At 39.7% G+C, this 20,293-nt stretch overlaps 2 protein-coding genes and 1 long non-coding RNA gene across 3 annotated transcripts; 1 reads left to right on the top strand and 2 right to left on the bottom strand.

Annotated features, from left to right (window-relative positions):
- Positions 1 to 8,284: 8,284 nt before the first annotated feature.
- LOC117128990 lies at positions 8,285 to 8,746 on the top strand. Its single transcript, XR_004452533.1, has 2 exons — positions 8,285 to 8,487; positions 8,586 to 8,746. It is a non-coding gene; the product is annotated as an uncharacterized LOC117128990 (long non-coding RNA).
- A 7,302-nt stretch (positions 8,747 to 16,048) lies between these two features.
- Positions 16,049 to 18,513, bottom strand: LOC103864877. The gene is made up of 3 exons (XM_009142641.3): positions 17,236 to 18,513; positions 16,631 to 16,695; positions 16,049 to 16,552 (listed from the first exon to the last, which is right to left on the bottom strand). Exons 1-3 carry the CDS (start codon positions 17,867 to 17,869, stop codon positions 16,385 to 16,387), a joined length of 867 nt encoding a protein of 288 aa, XP_009140889.1. The 5' UTR covers positions 17,870 to 18,513; the 3' UTR covers positions 16,049 to 16,384.
- A 294-nt stretch (positions 18,514 to 18,807) lies between these two features.
- Positions 18,808 to 20,043, bottom strand: LOC103864878 (NAC domain-containing protein 41). The gene is made up of 3 exons (XM_009142642.3): positions 19,601 to 20,043; positions 19,242 to 19,513; positions 18,808 to 19,149 (listed from the first exon to the last, which is right to left on the bottom strand). Exons 1-3 carry the CDS (start codon positions 19,785 to 19,787, stop codon positions 19,027 to 19,029), a joined length of 582 nt encoding a protein of 193 aa, XP_009140890.1. The 5' UTR covers positions 19,788 to 20,043; the 3' UTR covers positions 18,808 to 19,026.
- Positions 20,044 to 20,293: the final 250 nt, after the last annotated feature.

Raw genomic sequence — 20,293 nt, 5'->3', positions numbered from 1 at the left:
AAATCGATCGACGTTAGTCTTCCTACAGCTCAGACCCTTGCAGAACCGCGATGCTCAACACAACACAGGGATGAATGGGAAGTCTCATACATCGACACAAGGATAAACGACGTTTACGGCCCTCTCAACAACAACGTGGACTGGCTAAGCACCAAAATCGAGCTACTACAGCAAGACCTGGACACCATTCGCAAGAAGGACCAACATCCAGCCACATCGATCGACATGTGCACCTTCACATCGCTCGACGCCAAAGTCTCAGCAATGAATGAGAGGCTGAGGACTTACGAAGATATGCATGACCGTTTTATATCACCAGTCATGATAGATTTAAACAAATTGTCTAGTCAATTACTTAATGTCCAAAAGGATATTGAGAACATTACTAATCAAAGTTTTTTGCAGGAAAAATCACATCGATCGACAGGCTAAGAGGACCCTGGATCGATGGCAGGAAACCTGTGGAGTTACTTCCTTACACAGCAGCAGAAGTTGACAAGATCACATCCAAGATCTACACTGCTCTAGACAACATGGAGGAACGACTTGACAAACGCTGCGATGACATCTACTTTCCATTCGACAACAAAATCAGTGGATTAGACAACTACGCAGAATGGCTACAGAAAGAAGTCAAAGCCATTCAGAGGCAACTCGCAGCTCAACATCAGATATCAGCATCGATCGACAGGACAAAGGCAAAATCGATCGACGGCAACTCACCGAGATCGACCAACGAACACATAATCGCATCGATCGACGCCGAGTCTACAACAATCGGCGAGCAGCTGATACACAAGACAGTGGAGTCAATGCAAAAGGAACTGACAGATCTTTCAGCATACGCCTATGACAACATAGGCTGGCACCAGGTCAGCATTGACAACATTCAAGAAAGGCTACAGAACATCTCCAATGTACTTGGGAAGATGGATGACAAATGGACAAGAAATGATGAGGCCACAAGAAGTTTCATTGCATCTTGGTCCAGAATGCGCAGAGATGACGTGGATGCTTGCTTCCAACAAGCAGCTGCTTCTCTACCCAATAGCCAATCACCACCACAGTCAAGCTAAATGACTATAACCAAGCGCTGAGTGGGAGGCAACCCACTATTAGGTATTTTACTTTGGTTTCATTAGCTAGCATTTAATTTTTTTCGTTTTATTTCTTTCAGATTTAGGAGATCCAAGTAGGAAGACCTGTATATCGATCGACGACGAGACGTCGACATCGTTCGACATAGGCAACCACACGACGATCGATGTAACACTTACCCATCGATCGATATCTAACACGGTCAGATGTATCTTACCTACTTGTTACATTTCGTACATCATTTACTTTTTATCATACCTCCGGCTGAGTTACACTGGGACAGTGTAATTTAAGTCTGGGGGGAGATTTACTGATATAATTTATTTTATTCTTACGTAAAAAGGAATTTCAAATAAATTATGCTTAGCTATCGAAAATAGGGACTATAATCTTATACTGGTTTAAACATGAATATCTAACCAATCTTTAGCACCATTTTAGATTTACTGATTGCAGATAGCACTAAAGATGTTAAAACAGATCAACCTATCAACTACACACTTGCCTTGAACCGTATGAAGTAACCAAAGCTGATTTCCAACACTAAACCTGACATAACCGCTTATCTTGGGGCTTGGTATACATGGGATCGGATTCTTCAGATAGGTCTGGAAGGTAACGCCTGGTTTAGATTATTTATCACATTTTATCTCTCTAGATTTCGACCCTAGATTAGTTCTATAAAAAATAAAAAAATAAATAAATAAATAATAATAAATAATAAAAAAAATATATAAGAAAGATCTATTGTTTAATTAGGATGAGTCTGAACAGGACTTGGTGGCTAAAACCATTAAGGCTTGATTCATAAAGACTCAAATAAAGGAGTTCGAAACGGGACTTGGAGGCGGCAATCTTCAAGGCTCGCTTTCGCAAAGAACTCTTGGATATAGGTCAAAAAGAAGTGAACAGAACTTGGTGGCAACCACCATTAAGTTTTGATTCATGGAAGCCTGTCCAATCTTGGTCACTGATCCTGCAATGGAAGCATACTTTAACTCAAGAGAGAAATTTAGAGAGAGAGAAACTAGGAACTAACTTTTACCTGCAGCTCCAGAAACCTGTCTGAAATCCTTGCATCCTGTGATCGATACTCCCAAGGTAAAGCATTCACTTTATATTTATGCTAAGAAATGAAATCAGTAGAGGGGATGTCAGACGTGAATTGATGAGTTGTGTTATGTTAGAAATGGTTGCTAAGCTAGGATATTGCATAGTGTGCTTTTGTGATTAGGACTGTTTAAATGTGGTTGCAAAAATTGTTGAGGAAAGATTTCTATGTTTTTAAAATCTTAAGTTCCCAAACATTTTCAAACCTCTTTCAGAGAGACTGCCTGTATGTTTTGCTTGAGGATAAGCAAAAGGGTAAGTCTGGGGGAGTTGATAAACCTTGGATTTGACCCATTTTTATCCATGGTATATTACTATTTTACTATATATATATCTATGTTTTCTACTCTTCTAGGTATGTTTTCAGGTTCAGGTGCATTTCGGAGTAAAGCTATGACTTTGGATCATTTTGGAGCATAAAGGACACTTCACCCGAGCTGACCATTTAGAGGTCGACGAGAGGAAGAATAATCGATCGATACACATCAGTGCTGACGATCGATATCAGGAAATGCCTCGTCAGATGAAGATTAATATCGATCGATGTACACATGTACCGTCGATCGATGTCGAGACACCAGACGCGACATTTTGGATTCAGCAGACTTAAAAACCAAGGCCAAGCCAAATTACCAAAATGTCCTGACGAGTTTTTAACCTAGTAGAATGTATACTGCCTAAGTGTTTGACGGCAGAGAGAGCTTTTCTTTTCTAGACCTAGTTTTGTTACAAGTTTCATTTGGGAGAGAAGATTACTTGTGATTGGAACTCCTTGTTTCATTTTCCCTATCATGTATTCCATGAGTTTCTATTTATCCATTGATATGAATTGCTTTGCTATGTCTGAGTAGTTCAACTGTTAGATCCAGGGTTCAGATAGGTTTGTGGGATTAGCCCCAAACTATAGATCTGCCTTGTTGTGATATTCATGATAGATTTGTACTCATTGTTTGTTTTAGCCTAGCTAACTAGAACATGATCATAGGATTGCATATTCAAGCACCCTTGTTATCCCATCCTGAAATATATCTATCATATTAGGATTGCTAGAGAGGGCTAACCGCCAATTTAGAATCTTAGTAGAGCATTTTCATACTCGCGCATAGGCCTGGCTAGAACCCATCGATCAATGTCCTCAACTGACAATCGATCGATGTTGGCAAAAGTGTATCGGTCGACGTCTTAATAGACTATCGATCGACACTCTCTTGTGTCTGCATCTAACCGGTGAGACACGAGATCTAGTCTGTTAACCAGTGGTACATGCGACAGCTGATCACTGAGTTAAGCGAATGAGCTCTAATATATCATGCATGCAACAGTTAGGCATCTATAGGAATTATAATCTCCAACACCTGAATAGTGGCTCTGCATCTAATATCATTTCCAACCTAAGTTACATTTATCATTTACTCGCTAGTCACTATTGCTATTTTATTTAAAACATTACAACCTTTAGAATTAATAAACACTAGATTTAATTGTTCCCTAGCTCCTTGTGGATTCGATCCCTAAGTACTACATTTGAACCTCTTTTGATGAGAGTAACACTCCTTAGGGTAATTTGAGTGGTATCACCTATACTTTACCGTAATGTTGTTGATGGCTCGGCAGTCCACGCACATGCGCCAAGAGCCATCCTTTTTGGGCACAAGGAGGATAGGAATGGCACATGGGCTAAGGCTCTCCGTGATGTAACCCTTCTCAAGAAGCTCTCCAATCTGTCTCTGAAGTTCCTTTGTCTCCACTGGGTTGGTTCGGTAAGCTGGCCGGTTTGGAAGAGACGCACACGGGACGAAGTCAATCTGGTGCTCAATACCTCTTACTGGTGACAAAGCCTTAGGGTTTTCATCTGGAAACACATCAGAGAATTCCTGCAAAACATATGTCAGATCACTCGGAATTTCAGGTGCAATGTTAGAAGAGGAAGCCATTAGAGTTTCTTTGTAAACAAGCAAGAGAAATGGCTGTTGTGAGCATAAGGATTTCTTTACCTGGCTTCCCTTGATAAAGAAGTTTGAGTTCCTAGGAGATACCTCAGGTTTGGATTGTTTAGGCTCTTTGTATTGGCTCTTCTTCAGCTGGAGCTGATCCTGGACTTCGGCCGGTGAGAGAGGAACCAAGGTGATCTTTTTTCCATTATGATCAAAAGAGTGTCGGTTGGTGTAACCGTCATGTATTGTCTTCTTATCAAACTGACATGGTCGTCCTAGCAGGATATGCCTCCATGGGAAGGACGTTGCAAAGGACTTCATCCTCATATCGACCAATAGTGAGAGGGACCACGACCTGTTCCCCCACATACTGTTCGCCAGTTTCGTTCAGCCATTCCAACCTGAAAGGTCGAGGAAGTGGTTTGGTTACGAGTCCAAGCTTCCTGACAAGAGAATCACTAGCAACATTAGTGCAACTTCCACCATCAATAATCAAGGAACAAACTTCTTCTGAAACTAAACATCGAGAATGAAAAAGATTCTCCCTTTGTTCTCATTCATTAGTTTTGGGTTGAACACTCGATGTTCTCCTGGTAACAAGAAGTGGACCATGAGCTGGGTATCGAGGTGTCCATTCTCATCATCAAAGATCAGCTCAAGTGTCTCATCAAAGGTCGGGTCTAGGTCTGTGTCCGAGTGTTCTTCAAAGATCGGACCAAGGCCTTCATCCATTGATCTCCTGGCGACTAGGAGTGGTCCTTGGTGTGGGTAGTTGAAGGACTCTTCTTCCTCATCAAAAATAGGACCGTGATCTTCTTTATCGTCCAGTCGTCCTTATCATCCTCTGACTCAACTTCTCCATTCTCCAAGAGGATCATCACTTTCTGGTTTGGACATTTTCTGGCATAGTGGCCAAGACCCTGACATCTATAGCACCGAATGTCTCTTGCCCGGTTGTTAGTCTCAACTGCTTTACCTTTATCAATACGAGCCAGGGCATTAGTCTTTAAAGGAGTATTTGCTGTGATCGGAGACTTAGCTTTGTCTTGATAGCTAGGTTTGAAAGCAAAGGCCGGTTTAAAGTAGCTCTTTCTTTTGGCTTGCTGCTCGATCAGAATGGCCTTCTGTAGCATTTGTTCCATACTAACATACTCATGAAGCTCCATTTGATCTTGAATGTCTCGGTTGACACCTGAAAGGAATCGGGCCATAGTGGCGTCCAAGGGCTCGTCCACATCCGCCTTGAGCATCAAGATCTCTATCTCTTGGTGATAGTCGTCCACGGATTTGGTTCCTTGAAGCAAACGTCTTATTCGTTGGTGGAGTTCCCGGTGGTAATGTTCTGGAACAAACTGTCTCCTCATCAAAGCCGAGAGCTCATCCCAAGTCAAGATTGGTGGTCCGCGATTCCTTCTCCTGTGAGTCATAACTTGATCATACCAGTTAATAGCATAGCCAAAAAAATCAGTTGCGACCAATCTAACCTTTTTCAACTCAGAGAAATTTTGACAATCAAAAACAAGTTCAATTTTTCTTTCTCACTCAAGGAAAGCATCTGGATCGTTTTTACCATCAAAAGTTGAGATTTTAAGTTTCACACCACCCAAACCTTCATCAGTTCGTTCAGTTCTAGCGAAAGAATTGACAGCACCTTGATCATGGTTTTGTGTACCTCTCCTAGGGCGGTTGATGAATCGATCATCGTGAAGGTCCTCCTCTCAGACTTCTTCACTAGGCCGGCCGTTCCTCCGTGGGAAATCTCTCCTGGTTCTAGATCGAGTCTGTTGGCTACCTTGGATATCATCAAGTCTCTGATAGATCTGCTCCAAACCTGCATTCATAAGGTTAGCCATAGAATCGTTGAAAGCTCTCATCTGCAAGTTAGATAAGCCAGCAAAGGAATTTCCGGTTTGGTTTCTTTCTTCTTCACTGTCCATAGTTCATAAAAAGCTTAACCACGAAAGATTAGAACACAAAAATCCTCACACACTCAAGTGTTTGATCTCGCCAACTCTAGTGTTTCTCTCGGAAATTGGATGGTCACTCAACAAGTTGTCTCTCAAAGTTCTAGGAGAACAAGACTAGTAACCAGTTGTGATCTCCAAGCAAACAGAGGTAGTACTAGATAGAAAGAAAATAACTTTGGTTTTTGAAATTCGTTTTAACCACTCTAAGGCTGGATTTCTCCTCAGCCAGCAGGATTTTTCTTTCACCACCTAGCCACTAATCGAACTTTTGAATCTTTTTTTTTTAAGTTAGATCTCTTTTTTTTAAAATAGTTCTCTTTAAAAAAAAAAACTCGTGACTGGTAAAGAGATGGCCCTGATTTGAAATAGAAAGAAGAAGATGAAAAGATTTAGAAGAAAATGGAAGATGAGAAGATGAGACGATGAGAAGATGAAAAGATAGTACCGGTTGAGTGGCTCTGATACCACTTTGATACGTCTTAGATTCGGACAGGATCACTCAACGGGATTTTGGATATGAACTCGCCAAAGATGAGAGAGCTTGGTGGTTTGAGAGGCGACACAAAAGGTTGCGGAAAGACCTCTTGATACTACCGTCTTCGATTGTGGTTTGGAATCGATTGATCGATAATGAGAAAGAGTTTACATATTTATACTACTTGTAGTCAAAGAAAGACATTAATAAAACACTTAGGAAATAATAAAGTTGACTGAGAATGTTGAAAGGCAGTCAAATAAACTCTTCAGATCAGATCTGGTCAAAGTGACTCTTCGGCTGATGTCCATATTCATCTGGCCAATTGGAGTTGTCGCGGTAAGGAGCTGGACGAACACGGGATGGTCTGGACAGTCTTCCGGGTGATCGAGCAGTGCACTGATGCAGTCTAAGTCTTCAGATAGCTTGATGATTTGTGCCTTAGATAAATCTGAATGATAGAAATCCAAGAGTGTTGGACATGAGAGATAGTCCTTCGTTTCGGTCTTTAGGACACTTGGTTCGCGCCAAACGGACCAAGAGAGAAAAGTCGTAATCATTTTGGGAAACCTCACGATCCAAGTCAAGTCTGGCTCGCTTGTTAGCTTTGGCTTGTCAAGATGGCTGGGAAGGACGAGCTCTGGTACGGTCAGTTCGGATGTTTGGTCGTGTATCTGGCCGAAGCTCCATTCCGGATGTAAGAGGATCGAGACGGTACACGGCTCGATCGTTCTGGTCGGCACGGCTGGATAGACGAACATCGGCTGAGTTGTTCTGAACGGCCTGATTTTCGTTCTGGTCCGGTTCCATGTACAAATCCATGGACTGAGGCGCATCAGCGTGTCTCTGTTCCCGGTTTTGTGGGGAGCTCGCAGTTCTAGGAGCATATAGCTTCTGGCCATTTCGACTCAGGCTCAGCAACTCACACAGACATTCGTCACCCGACTCTGCGCTATTTCATCAAGGTACTTGCCAACACTCTGTTGTGCAAAATGGAACCGAACAAGGTTCGGGTGCATGAGCTTTCATTGGTCTACTATGCGGTGAAGAGCCTGGTTCACATGGAAGGTATAGCAGAGCCAGATGATGATGACATGTGGCCCAACCTTGGAGCCCTTTTCGCTGAGCACCTCGTCAAGCTCAAGATGCAGCCATTCCAGACAGCGGGAGCGAATAAGTAGACGGTCGGGAGTCTGCTCACACTGATCTTCATGCACTGCGGATACCGTTGGATGAGGCTGAGGCTGTTGACCAGCGCGTCTACATGAATACAACACACCTAACGAGCGCACATTGTCTCAAGGATAGTTCCTACTAGAATTTCAGGGATGCGGATGGCACATACTTGATAGAGCTACCCAGGCGTTAAGTCACAGACTTCTCAGATGGCCTCGCCAGCATCCAGTTTCACCCTGATCCGTGTCTCCTCCGTGACCCAGCTACCATTCCATGCCACTACACTGTACAGCGAGCTGCAAGACCTCATCAGGAGTATCCAGAGCCAGCACTCCCACCATTCCCGCATATGCCAGACATGTCTACACGACCTGAGGGAGATTTCCAGCGCGTCGTAGTTGATGCTCTTACCGCCATCTGGGCTAGAGTATCGAGATGACGCTGTTCGAGCAGGGCGAGTGCCAGAGCCAGCTCACCATCAGCTGCAGGACCATCACGCCAGCGTAGGGATGACTCCGAGGAGACCACCGGCGAGACTACTGATGAGGACTAGTCCTCATATTTCTATCCCTATCTACTTATGTTCTATTTTGCTATCATACTATTAGGATCTCTTTTCAGATTTATTCAATTATGTTATGACTTGAGTTTATCTATTGTTGATCTTGCATGTGTTTGGATTGTCTAACAGAGCTAACCTCGCTGACTAATAGTCATATTGTGATGAGTTGGACCCTTCAACACGTTGCAGCTAGCACAAAAAATTTCTGTCTCCGCGTCATCGATCAACAAAGAGGTGCTTATGTCGATCGACGCTCAAGACAGAAGGTTACGAAAATATCTTCTCTTGTCAAACATCAAACTAAGTATTTATGATCTATTCTCTAACCAATCTTAGACTGAATCTCCCTGAGGACAGTGAAATTTAAGTTTGTGGGAGATATTTACCGATACTAGTTTGTTATTTGATTCTTATTAAAATGTTTCCTAAAAAAGAGTTTTATCGAGTCAAGAAGGAGACAATGAACTTCTTTAAATTTGTACATGTTATCTAACCACTCTATAGCGCCACTCTTAGACTTACTGACTGCAGAAAGTACTAGAGATACTAAAGTGGATCAACTTGCCAACTATGACAACACTTGCTGAGAATGTTTAAAGGAACCAAATCTGACCTCCAACCTAATATGACTCAACTGCTTGTCTTGGGGCTTGGTATACATGGGATCAGATACTTCAAACAAGTCTGGAAGGTAAAACCTTGTGTAAATTTATCACTCTCTCTCTCTCTCTCTATTATGTTTTTTTTTTAAATATATATATATATATCAATAATAATAATAGTTTAGGAAAAGAATTCATACAAGACTTGGTTGCTACAACCATTGAAGCTTGATTCATAAGAATTTTATAAGTAAAAGATTCGAACAAGACTCGGTGGCTACAACCATTAAGGCTTGATTGACAAAGAATCCTACCATATAGGTCAAAAAGAAGTGAACATGATTTGGTGGTTAAAACCATTAAAGCTTGATTCATGGAAGCTTGTTCAATCTTGGTCAATGATCCTGTGATGAAAGCAGACTTTGACTGAGAGAGAAATAAGGAGGGAGAGAGAGAGAGAGAGAGAGAGAGAGAGAGAGAGAGAGAGAGAGAGGATAGAAACTTCTTTTTACATGCAGGTCCAGATACTTGTTTGAGCATCCTTGCATCCTGTGACCGATATTCCCAAGGTAAAGCCTAAACTTTTATTTATGCAAGAAATGAGGTTAGTGAAGGAGAGCGTCAGACATGATTTGTTGAGTTGTTGGCTAGATGAATTTGGTTGCTATACTAGGATATTGTATGATGTGCTTCTAAAGTTAGGATTTCATTGATGCGGTTAACAACATTTATAGAAGTGATGATTCTATGTTTAAAAATTAGCTGAGTTCCAGTTGTTTTCAAACCTCTCTTAGAGAAACTGCTCTTATTTTGCTAAAAGCAAGCAAAATGGTAAGTCTGAGGGAGTAGATAGGTCATGGATTTTACCCATTTTCAACCATGATTTATATATGTTTTTAGAGTCTTTTATATGGTTTTGACCCTTTTTAGAGTAATTACAGATTCAGGTACTTACTTGAGGAAAATGATATATTTGGGGCAATTTTGAGACTTCTTGAGAGCTTTGCTGGAAACAGAGAAGGAGTCGATTATTGAATCAGAATATCGAGCGGCAATTACCAAGAATAATCGATCGACAGAAGGTTCTTACCATCGATCAACAGCGAAACCACCCGGGAGTTAATGACAAATTAGAAGATTGCAAGTTTCACAAAAGTTCCAATAATTACATCTTAAGTCCCTTCCCGCCTATTAGGCTATATTATTAGGGTTTTGTACCATTTTAGAGTCAAACTTGCCTAGAGACCTTTTAGATGTAGTTTGGAGAGAAGCAATCCAATTACCATTGGAGAGAGAGCTTAGGAGTGGAGAGAGAGATCTGAACTTCATAACAGAGAAGATCTTAAACTCCCTTGCTATCTTTACTCTATTTATTGTTTCTCTTGTTATTAATTTATTTAAAGTATTATTCAGACCATCATAACTATGTCTCTTATGAATATGTCTGAGTACTCTTACTGTTAGATTTATGTTTCTCATAAGGTTGATTTATGTATTGCTAACATGAACTGTTGCTAGGGTGTTTAAAATATAGTTCTTCATCTAGTTGCTCTTAGTGCTAAGTTTAGGATTGATCACCCTTTAACTTAGATCCTAGGATTAATTGAGACAAGCAATAGCTTGGACCAATACCTAAAACTAAATTAGTATGATTTAACTGACTAGATACACATGAAAGTTGGTCTAGTAAGTTAGAGAACACTAATAAATCCCGCTCTTAAAGCATTCTAGAAGAAGCATTGATCGACACGACAATCGTTGTTTTGATCGATATATGGAAAAGTGTATCAATCAATATTCTTTAAGAATCATCAGTGGACACTTTCTTGTGAGAACGCAAGTTAAAATCTGAGATCTAGATATAGATAATCTAATTTATTTTACCCAAATTTGAGTTCGAGAACAATTAATATCTATAAATCCCTAATAACCCAAATAAGTTGCTTACTTATCATACCTAAGATAATACATGAATCTAGCTATTTCCCCAACTGTTAACAACCTCAACTCAAACCAATAGAACAACTACCTTTTTCACCACTTCATTTACTGCTTAAAATCTAATTGTCTAGCTTTATTTCGAAGACTATAAATCGACTGTGTAATCCTAGAGTCTATGTGGATATAGATCGTTGACTTATAGATAGCCGTCCCTGGTCAGAGCCGGCACAGAACCCCGCTCTGATACCAAACTGTAACACCCGTATTCTCAAAAATAAAATAATAAATAATAATTTTGAAATCTCCATTTATTAATCTTCATGAATCGTCTCCACACTCCATAAATCCAATAAATAGCCATAAATCCAAATAACATAATAAATTCCGAAAATATCGATAAAAGCATAAAAACCGCAAGTCTGAAAAAGAAAGAAATATAACTTTCAAAGCACCAATCCGATAGCAATAACTCCTGCTTGTTGGTCTCACCTGAAAAGGGGAAAGAAAGAGGGTTGAGCAACAGGGGAGTCATTCAGTGAGGTATAGAATGCTAAACCGCAATAAGACTATGTAGGCCTAGCTCTTGCATGAAACAGACACGATATCTAATACACAACATAAAACATCAAATGCGCTGATATTGCATAACTAAATCACACACCCCGCATTCTCCTTTTACAGATATAAATATATAACTCTATGCGCCGCTAGTACAAGAGTCCATCCTTGTACCCCGCAATAACCTATGCGCCGCTAGTACAAACTTCTTTGTACCCCCGCAATCCCCATACAATGCGCCGCTAGCGTAGACGTTCATATGCCCCCGCAATCTCCACACAATGCACCATTAACACAAACGTCTCTGTGTCCCATAATCTCCACACAATGCGCCGTTAGCACAACATCTATATGCCCCGAAATCTCATAACAAACTTATGTATATATATATATATATATAACAGTTATAAACTCATTCGATTCAGTCAACCGAATCCTCTATTATCCTATTTCAAATTTAACAAGCAAATAAAAATAAACAAAAAAGCAAGACTCTCAAACAGACTCGATTCACAGAGACGGATCATGTTTCGAAACTAGACTTTCCATAATAGTATTACTAAACTAGCTTGGGATTTAACGGAGTAGCCCTCACCTTAGCCAATATCGAAGATGGGTAAAAAAGGTTCGGAAGCTGATATACCTTGTCCCACAAGACTCTCCCTAGGTTAAAGAATAGATCACTTGCTGCACAAGTCAAGCATGGAGTTCATGGTTACTCACTGCACATGAATGTTTTAAGTTCACGAGCAGATGGATTGCTTTCACCGCAACATAAGAAACAAATAAAACTCAATATGGACTGATGAGGGTTAAGCGATTAAGCAAGAGTAAGACTTCTAACTTCTTCGGCACGCAAGGACTAGATCTCTCCTCGGTTAATGACAAGACGGGATCTCCAACATCAAGACATCATTTACGGTGTTGTTCTACTCACGGCTGTACAGCTCCACATCTGGTGGTGTTGAGACGGTGAATACGGCATTGCTCACGTCCTCCATCAATCGGCTCTGCTGCGACATACCTCCTTCCCTCACAAGAGCACAAGCAAACAAACATAAGCAGACATGAGGAACAAAATAAGAAGAGAAGGAGAGGAATGGACCATCGGAGAGATGGGTGAACGGCAACGTTGAAGACTTCTTTCACCTCTTCGTAATGACGGCTAGGTTAAAATGTAAGAAAGAGATCTTTATTATATATAGATATAAGTAAACAACTCACGTATCAAATTAAAAGACTAGCTAGATTTATTTGATATAAAAACAATTAATATCTAAACTGATTGGTTTATAGAACCGCAGAATTGGGTTGTTACAATTCTCCTACACTTAAACGGAATTCGTCCCGAATTCCAAGCAAGAACCCGAGAATAACTTCAACGTCTACAAAAGATTGAATAACACGGGATAACAATAGAAACGAATCGAAACGAATCGAAACTTGGTCTTCTACTGCAAATATAAGAGTTAAAAACACTAACAACTAACCGAAAAATACTGGACAGAAGGGTGTCATTTTTTTTTCAAAAATTTCCCAATCCTGAAACATTAAAAATCGTTGAAATTCGAGTCCCATAAATTGCCTTCCTGGGTCAGAGCGGGGACGGAACTCCGCTATGATACCAAATTGTAACACCCGTATTCTCAAAAATAAAATAATAAATAATAATCCTGAAATCTCCATTTATTAATCTTCATGAATCGTCTCCACACTCTATAAATTCAATAAATAGCCATGAATCCAAATAACATAATAAATCCCGAAAATAATGATAAAAGCATAAAAACTGAAAGTCTGAAAAAGAAAGAAATAAAACTTCTAAAGCACCAATCCAATAGCAATCACTCATGTCCGTCGGTCTCACCTGAAAGGGAGAAAGAAAGAGGGATGAGCAACAGGAGAGTCACTCAATGAGGTATGGAATGCTAAACCGCAAACTACTGACTCAGTACATAGCACTACGACTATGTAGGCCTAGCTTTAGCATGAAACAAACACGGTATCTAATACACCAGATAAAACATCAAATGTGCTGATAATGCATAACTAGATCACACACTTTGCATTCCCCTTATACGGATATAAATATATAACTCTATGCGCCACTAGTACAAGAGTCCATCCTTGTACCCCGTAATCACCTATGCGCTGCTAGTACAACGTCTTTGTACCCTTCAATCCCATACAATGCACCGCTAGCATAGACGTCCATATACCCTGCAATCTCTATACAATGCGCCACTAACACAAAACGTCTATGTGTCCCGCAATCTCCACACAATGCGCCGTTAGCACAACGTATGTGCCCCGCAATCTCATAACAGACTTATGTGTATATGTAACAGTTATTAACTCATTCAATTAAGTCAGCTGTTGAATCCTCTATAATCATATTTTCAATTTAACAAGCAAATAATAATGAATAAACAAGCAAGACCCTCAAACAAACTCGATTCACAGAGACAAATCATGTTTCAAAACTAGACTTTCTATAATAGTAATACTAAACTAGCTTTGGATTTAACGGAGTAACCCTCACCTTAGCGAATATCGAAGATGTGTAAAAAAGGTCTGGAAGCTGATATACCTTGCCCCACAAGACTCGCCCTTAGGTTAAAGAATAGATCACTTGCTGCACAAGTCAAGTATCCAGTTCAAGGTTACTCACTGCACAGGAACATTTTAAGTTCACGAGCAGATGGATTGCTTTCACCGCAAGAAACAAATAAAACTCAATATGGATTGATGAGGGTTAAGCGATTAAGCAAGAGTAAGACTTCTAACTTCTGGGCAAGCAAGGACTAGATCTCTCCTCGGATAATGACAAGACAGGATCTCCAACATCAAGACATCATTTCCGGTGACGTTCTACTCACGGTTGTACAGCTCCACATCTGGTGGTGTTGAGACGGTGACTATGGCGTTGCTCACGTCCTCCATCAATCGGCTCTGGTGCGACATACCTCTTTCCCTCACACGAGCACAAGCAAACGAACAGAAGCAGATCATGACATGAGGAACAAAATAAGAAGAGAAGAAGAGGAATTGACCATAGGAGAGATGGGGTGAACGGCAACATTGAAGACTTCTTTCACCTCTTCGTGATGACGGCTAGGTTAAAAGGTAAGAAGGAGATATTTATTATTATATATATAAATAAATATGTAAACAACACATGTATCAAATTAAAAGACTAGCTAGACTTATATGATTTAAAAACAATTAATATATAAACTGATTGGTTTAGAGAACCAGAGAACCGGGTCGTTACATAGGGTTTCGTATTTTACAAGTTGTATCTGGACACTTTGATCATAAAGGTAATAAAAGAAGACTTTGATTTCTTCCTTTCATAGTATTACCAAGAATTGATTTAATTTTACCCTAACATAAATTATTTTTTCTTCTTTGACTCTAATTTTCATATCTTTTTTTTTGGTCAAACTACGATTTCATTGCATAAAAAAAAGTTTAGCCTCCTCTAGGGAATTATGAGTTTACAGATACAAGCTCTAACTTTGCCACTAAGTCAGCCTGAACATTACATAAACGAGAAATATAATAAATAGAGCAGGCCTTTAACTGGCTGCTATAGTAGTAGATATCGGTGAGGATATTGTTCAATTCCGTCCTTGAACCCTTAGTCTTGAATAGCTTCACTTAGCGCCTGTGAATCAGATAACACTAATAGGGAGTCCGCATTAGATATAAACGCTTCAAGCACCGCTTTCCGGATCGCCAGAGCTTCAGCAATCAGGGATGAATTGTTGGGGAACCCCTCGACAATTCGACGTCTGAAGGATATCAATCGTTCCTTCGTTCCAGATATCCTGTTCCTCATGGAGACAAAACAGCAAGACAACTTCATCAAGGAAAGCTCCAGTCGTTAATTTTTTCTGGTTACTTCTTTGTTCCACCGTTAGGCCTTAGTGGTGGTTTATCTTTGTTTTGGAGAGATGCAGTGACCTTGGATGTACTAAAATCTTCTCCAAACATTATTGATGCTGAAATTAAATTCAAAGGAACCTCTTCTTATGTTTCCTTCATTTATGGAGCTCCTGAGGTTGGAAATAGATCATATTTTTGGGATACTGTATCTCAGATTGGCAGAGGAAGTGATGTACCATGGCTATTAACGGGTGACTTCAACGATATTCTAAACAACAAGGAGAAGGTGGGAGGACCAGTACGATGGGAAGGGTCATTCACAGCCTTTCGCTCCTTTGTTTCACAAAACGGCCTTTGGGATCTTAAGCACTCCGGCAATCATCTCTCGTGGCGAGGTAGATGATACTGTCATTTTATTAGATAACGTCTGGATAGATCCATGGCGAACTGCAGTTGGTCAGAAGCCTTCCCTATGGGGCGAAGCAGTTACTTGCGTTTTGAAGGCAGTGATCACAGACCCCTGCTCACATACTCCAATAAATCGCGATCCAGAAAGCAAGGTATCTTCCGGTTCAATAGAACCCTAACAGAGAATGCGGAAGTTATAGACCTAGTGGAGGAAACGTGGAACCAGGATCCGCTAAGATCGGTTATTGGTAAGCTCAATGCTTGCCGTCAGGGCATCATCAACTGGACGAAAGAGATGAACCGCAAGAGTAACCAGATCATAGTCGAGTTCCAATTTTCATATCTTCTGCCGAAACTTAAACAAAAATAAAAATACAGATAGACAACATTTTCTCATTGCACACGTTCAATTACTTACATTTATCCACGTGAAAGTAAAAAGGTAAAATTCGTTAAACACTAACTTATCCTGAGAGAAAACAAAGAGACGAAGAGGTGTACAAATTCTTAAACAAGCGTCTCTCAAAACAAATAAAGGTCTAATTAAAAGGGTATTAGTGTTTTCCATGTTGGGGTGGTTTTTAAATATCCATTGGCCTCGTACGAACACCACACATTATTCTTCCCTCAACAAATCAATTCAAAGATGGCAAACATATTATTCACTGGCTCGATTTCTCTTGCACACGACGAGTGTGAGTGTTATTGCCCATGCATCCTGCATTTGCATAGCACTGTGCAGTCACATTAGCTAAATACTTCCTTGGCAATGCTATTCCGAATATATTTCCTTTTCTTTCTCTTTTCTCCTTTTTCACGATGCTTTCTTCCTATTGTATAATGAATGAATGTGATTCACTTTTTGTTTATTGGTAATTCATTTAAATTGTTGTAAAACGATATTTTACCTCTTTTGGTTCTATGATGACGCTTTCGGTTTCCATCGACTTTCTCGGGACTTCACCTTCTTTTTCTGCACAAGACAATGGATAATTTGTTTTAATGAAGTCAATTTTGAACCTTATTGTGCATCGAAAACCATATAAAAACTAAACAAAACATATCTTACGTAATATCTGCATAGTTTTTTAATTTAAGAATTTTCAGCAATTTATGCATACGTGTAACGTGCATGTCGCTATGATTAATGTTGCCATTTTTTTTTTGAACCGAAAAAGAGTTAAATCCGAATCTATTAAAGACACAGAACTAATCCTCAGATGGGAGGTGTAACTCACGGATGGATCCTCTCCTGGGTATTTAAATGGACCGTAAACATGGATTCATATCCGCGTAGCTACATGTGGAGCTAATAATTTCGCAATGTAGGAAAATCGATCCCTGGCTTGGACTAACAAGGCAACTCCTCCTCCAGTGGAAACCACTAGGCCACCACAGATGGTGTAAAATGGCGTATTTCACCTTATTACAATTTTATTTGGTACGCATATATGTAAAATGGCGTTAAGAACTTTAGGTTTTCTTAAAAAAAATTTAAGAACGTAAGGTTTACCTTCTTCGTCATCATCAGAAGCAACATCGATGCAATAAACCCTAAAGCTTGGAGATCCAGGACATATCATCCTCTCATCTAAATTGCTCATCCTCCCTTCATCATGATCAACACCCTTTTTTCCTTCCTTCTTAGCAATGATGACCTCATCAAGATTTATACAATCATCATGAGCAACACCATCATCTCCTTCCTTCTTAGCAATGAGGACCCCATCATGATTTGTACCATTATTTCCTTCTTTATTAACGTTGATGGCATCATCATTTTTCTCATCTTGTTTCTTAACAACCTCTTTCTCCTCTTTAATCTCATCTATGGACGAAATCTTCTCGTAAATAACCTCTTTCTTCTCTTCCACGTGATGATCAGGCGTAGGAGCCACCTTAGCCGATAACTTCAAGCTGTCGACGTTCTCCTCCTTCTCGTCTCCGTCCTCGGATGAGTTGTGCCTTAGAAGCTCCGTCTTGGATAGCGTATCGTTCCCTTTAAAAACGTTTGCATGGCTCCGTTTCTTCATCTCCTCTAATCTCCGCCGGAGAAGCGGACGTATTCCCACCGGAAGTGGGACAAGGCCGCCCTCATCCGCTCTAGCCGCCGCTGCACCTCCTAGCCTTGAACCACCGCAACCCATATCAATACAATTAACAAAAAGATAATTTAACCGCTGCCACGAAACAGATCATACGGCGGCGCGTGGGTGGCGGGAGTATATTCTTGAGAAAAAAGGAGACAAGAGGAGAGAAGAGAGCCAATTAATTGAGAGGGTGATGAATGGAAGATAGTATTTATGAAGAAGAGGGAGAGGATGCGATACTGTTAAAGGGTTGAGATTGTATGATGAATTAATTGGTTAGTTGCAATTTATTTGCTAAATTTGGCAACTAGTGATTTATTAAGGCAAATTTATCTAAGTGACATATTCATTCTTGTTGTCATTTTTGACTTACAGTTAGCCTCTCCTCAATTACAGATAATTTCGATGACTAATTTATTGTAATCGTCAACGCATTGTTCAACGTATCCTGCCTGATCTTTTACTTTAGAAGAATCTTCTTCGTATTTACTTATGAAGCTCTTAATATTATGTATATATAATACCAAAAATAAAAATTCTTTATTGGTTCTATTGATGCACATAAAAGTAGTTGAACCACTTGCGTACAAAAGAATATGAAAATAATAACCTAAATTGAACTCATACACAACCAACAAATTAAGAGCTGTAATTATTCTAGTTACATTGCTTCAATCTTTTCGTGACAAAAAAAAAAAACATTGCTTCAATCTTTTATTTTATTTTATCGAGTATCTCGAACTGTGTGATACTGTAGAAAATAATAAACCAAGGACAGTCATTAAAAAAAAAGAATAAATTATTATTGTCATCCATATGGATTTGAAATCTATATAATTAATTAGTCAATAACCTTCATGAACTAACCATGTATATGTTTTTCTAAGAAGTTAAAATATGGATTTCAGGGTTCTTATATTAAGGAATCTAGAATTCAAGATAGCTATTGATGATAGGATAATAGATAATTAAATATATATTTGGGAGAAGATAAATAAGACAGGAGAGTCAAAGCCACATGTCGCAACACATCCTCTATTACATTCCAAAAGGCTTGGAAGCCAATAAGACAAATTAAGCAGCCTCATTTTCATCTAAGATACTTCCCTATATTCTATCAGTACCAAGTTACTAACTAAACTCAAATGATTTGCCACTTACAAAACCATTTGCGTACATAATACATGTGGCATCAACATGACATCGATCGGTCGTCACCGGCTTTGAACAACCTCTTCGCCATCTGACTCATCCGACGCCTGCTCATCCTCCTCGATCTCCTCCTCATTCTCTTCCTTTACGATCACCTTCACCGCTCTCCAGTTCTCTACCGCACCCTTAACCCCCAAAACATTAACCAAAACTATCAAAACATTAAAATAACCGCTCGAATCTAATACGAGAACGAACGAGTGGACGCATGGCTTACGCGAGGCAGAGAGGACGATGACCACCGTGTAGCCCTAGAGGAAAGAAGCCGAAACTCGTACTTTATCCATGGAGTTATTGTTCCACGAGGTCTTTGCCCAATATAGAAAGCAAATGTCTTTTTCCTTCCTTCTAAATAATTACAACCACGATCTCCAGATTCCATTACTTCCTCTTCTTCACACTCTTCCCAGTAACCGGATAACGTCTCTCTTCCCTTCTTCTCTCGCTCTTCCTTCTTCACAAAGTAATACATTTCCGTGTTCTTATCTCCTATAACAACGTATACGTAAAATACATTCTTTAGACCACATTAATCAATACATTTAATATGACTAGAGAGAAGAGTTTGGAGCAAACCTAGCAAGTCCCAAGGATCAACATTGCAAGAACGGAGCTCAGGGAGGTCGAAGTCCATCGGACGGTGGAGGACCTTCTTGGCTAGATACTCGAAAACAAGATCTTCATCATCCGGATCGAACCGAAACCCAGGAGGTAGTCTCATACTTCTTCCGTTCATGGAAAATCTCTGGGTAGAAATGTCCATCAGTAGTTATAGATATGTTTTGTGTTTGGTTTATGTTGTTTATATACTGATATGAGTATCACCTTTAGTAAAGCGGATAATACTTTTCCTTTAAATACTTTACAATTAATTTCAAGAGATTAAATGATAAATTATCGTTACTTAACTGCCAATTCAGAGTTGGAGTTCAATTGATATTACTTTTGTATAACAAAAAGGGAGGATCGCGATTAAATTGTTGTGCATGTGCCCATGCAGTCAACGTTATTAAGATTCTAAATACGACTTTTCTTTCTGCGTGGGAGCACTACAAAAAAAATACTATATTATGACAATTTTTTTAGTAACAATGTTAAATAATCCGTAACAGAACAATAAAGATATTGTGACATAATTGTGACAATTTGAAAACAGTTACAATACCATCGTCACAAATGTTTCTTAGTAACAAAATTGTCACTGTGTTTGCGACACATTAATACAGTAATGATTCAGTCACAAACAGTAACAATATATACAAGTTACAA

This window comes from Brassica rapa, chromosome A10 (assembly GCF_000309985.2).
Source record: "Brassica rapa cultivar Chiifu-401-42 chromosome A10, CAAS_Brap_v3.01, whole genome shotgun sequence".
NCBI classification, from domain to species: Eukaryota; Viridiplantae; Streptophyta; class Magnoliopsida; order Brassicales; family Brassicaceae; genus Brassica; species Brassica rapa.
This window is presented reverse-complemented; position numbering and strand designations above follow the sequence as displayed.

What these genes read in the sequence shown, in the direction of transcription:
- LOC103864877 (XM_009142641.3), bottom strand. Translation starts at nt 17,869, where the DNA reads ATGGGTTGCGGTGGTTCAAGGCTAGGAGGTGCAGCGGCGGCTAGAGCG. An exon ending in TTCTGATGATGACGAAGAAG is followed by an intron (nt 16,696 to 17,235) that starts GTAAACCTTACG and finishes TGTCTTGTGCAG; the next exon opens with AAAAAGAAGGTGAAGTCCCG. An exon ending in TCATCATAGAACCAAAAGAG is followed by an intron (nt 16,553 to 16,630) that starts GTAAAATATCGT and finishes ATTATACAATAG; the next exon opens with GAAGAAAGCATCGTGAAAAA.
- LOC103864878 (XM_009142642.3), bottom strand. Translation starts at nt 19,787, where the DNA reads ATGGACATTTCTACCCAGAGATTTTCCATGAACGGAAGAAGTATGAGA. An exon ending in TGATCCTTGGGACTTGCTAG is followed by an intron (nt 19,514 to 19,600) that starts GTTTGCTCCAAA and finishes ACGTTGTTATAG; the next exon opens with GAGATAAGAACACGGAAATG. An exon ending in CATCGTCCTCTCTGCCTCGC is followed by an intron (nt 19,150 to 19,241) that starts GTAAGCCATGCG and finishes TTGGGGGTTAAG; the next exon opens with GGTGCGGTAGAGAACTGGAG.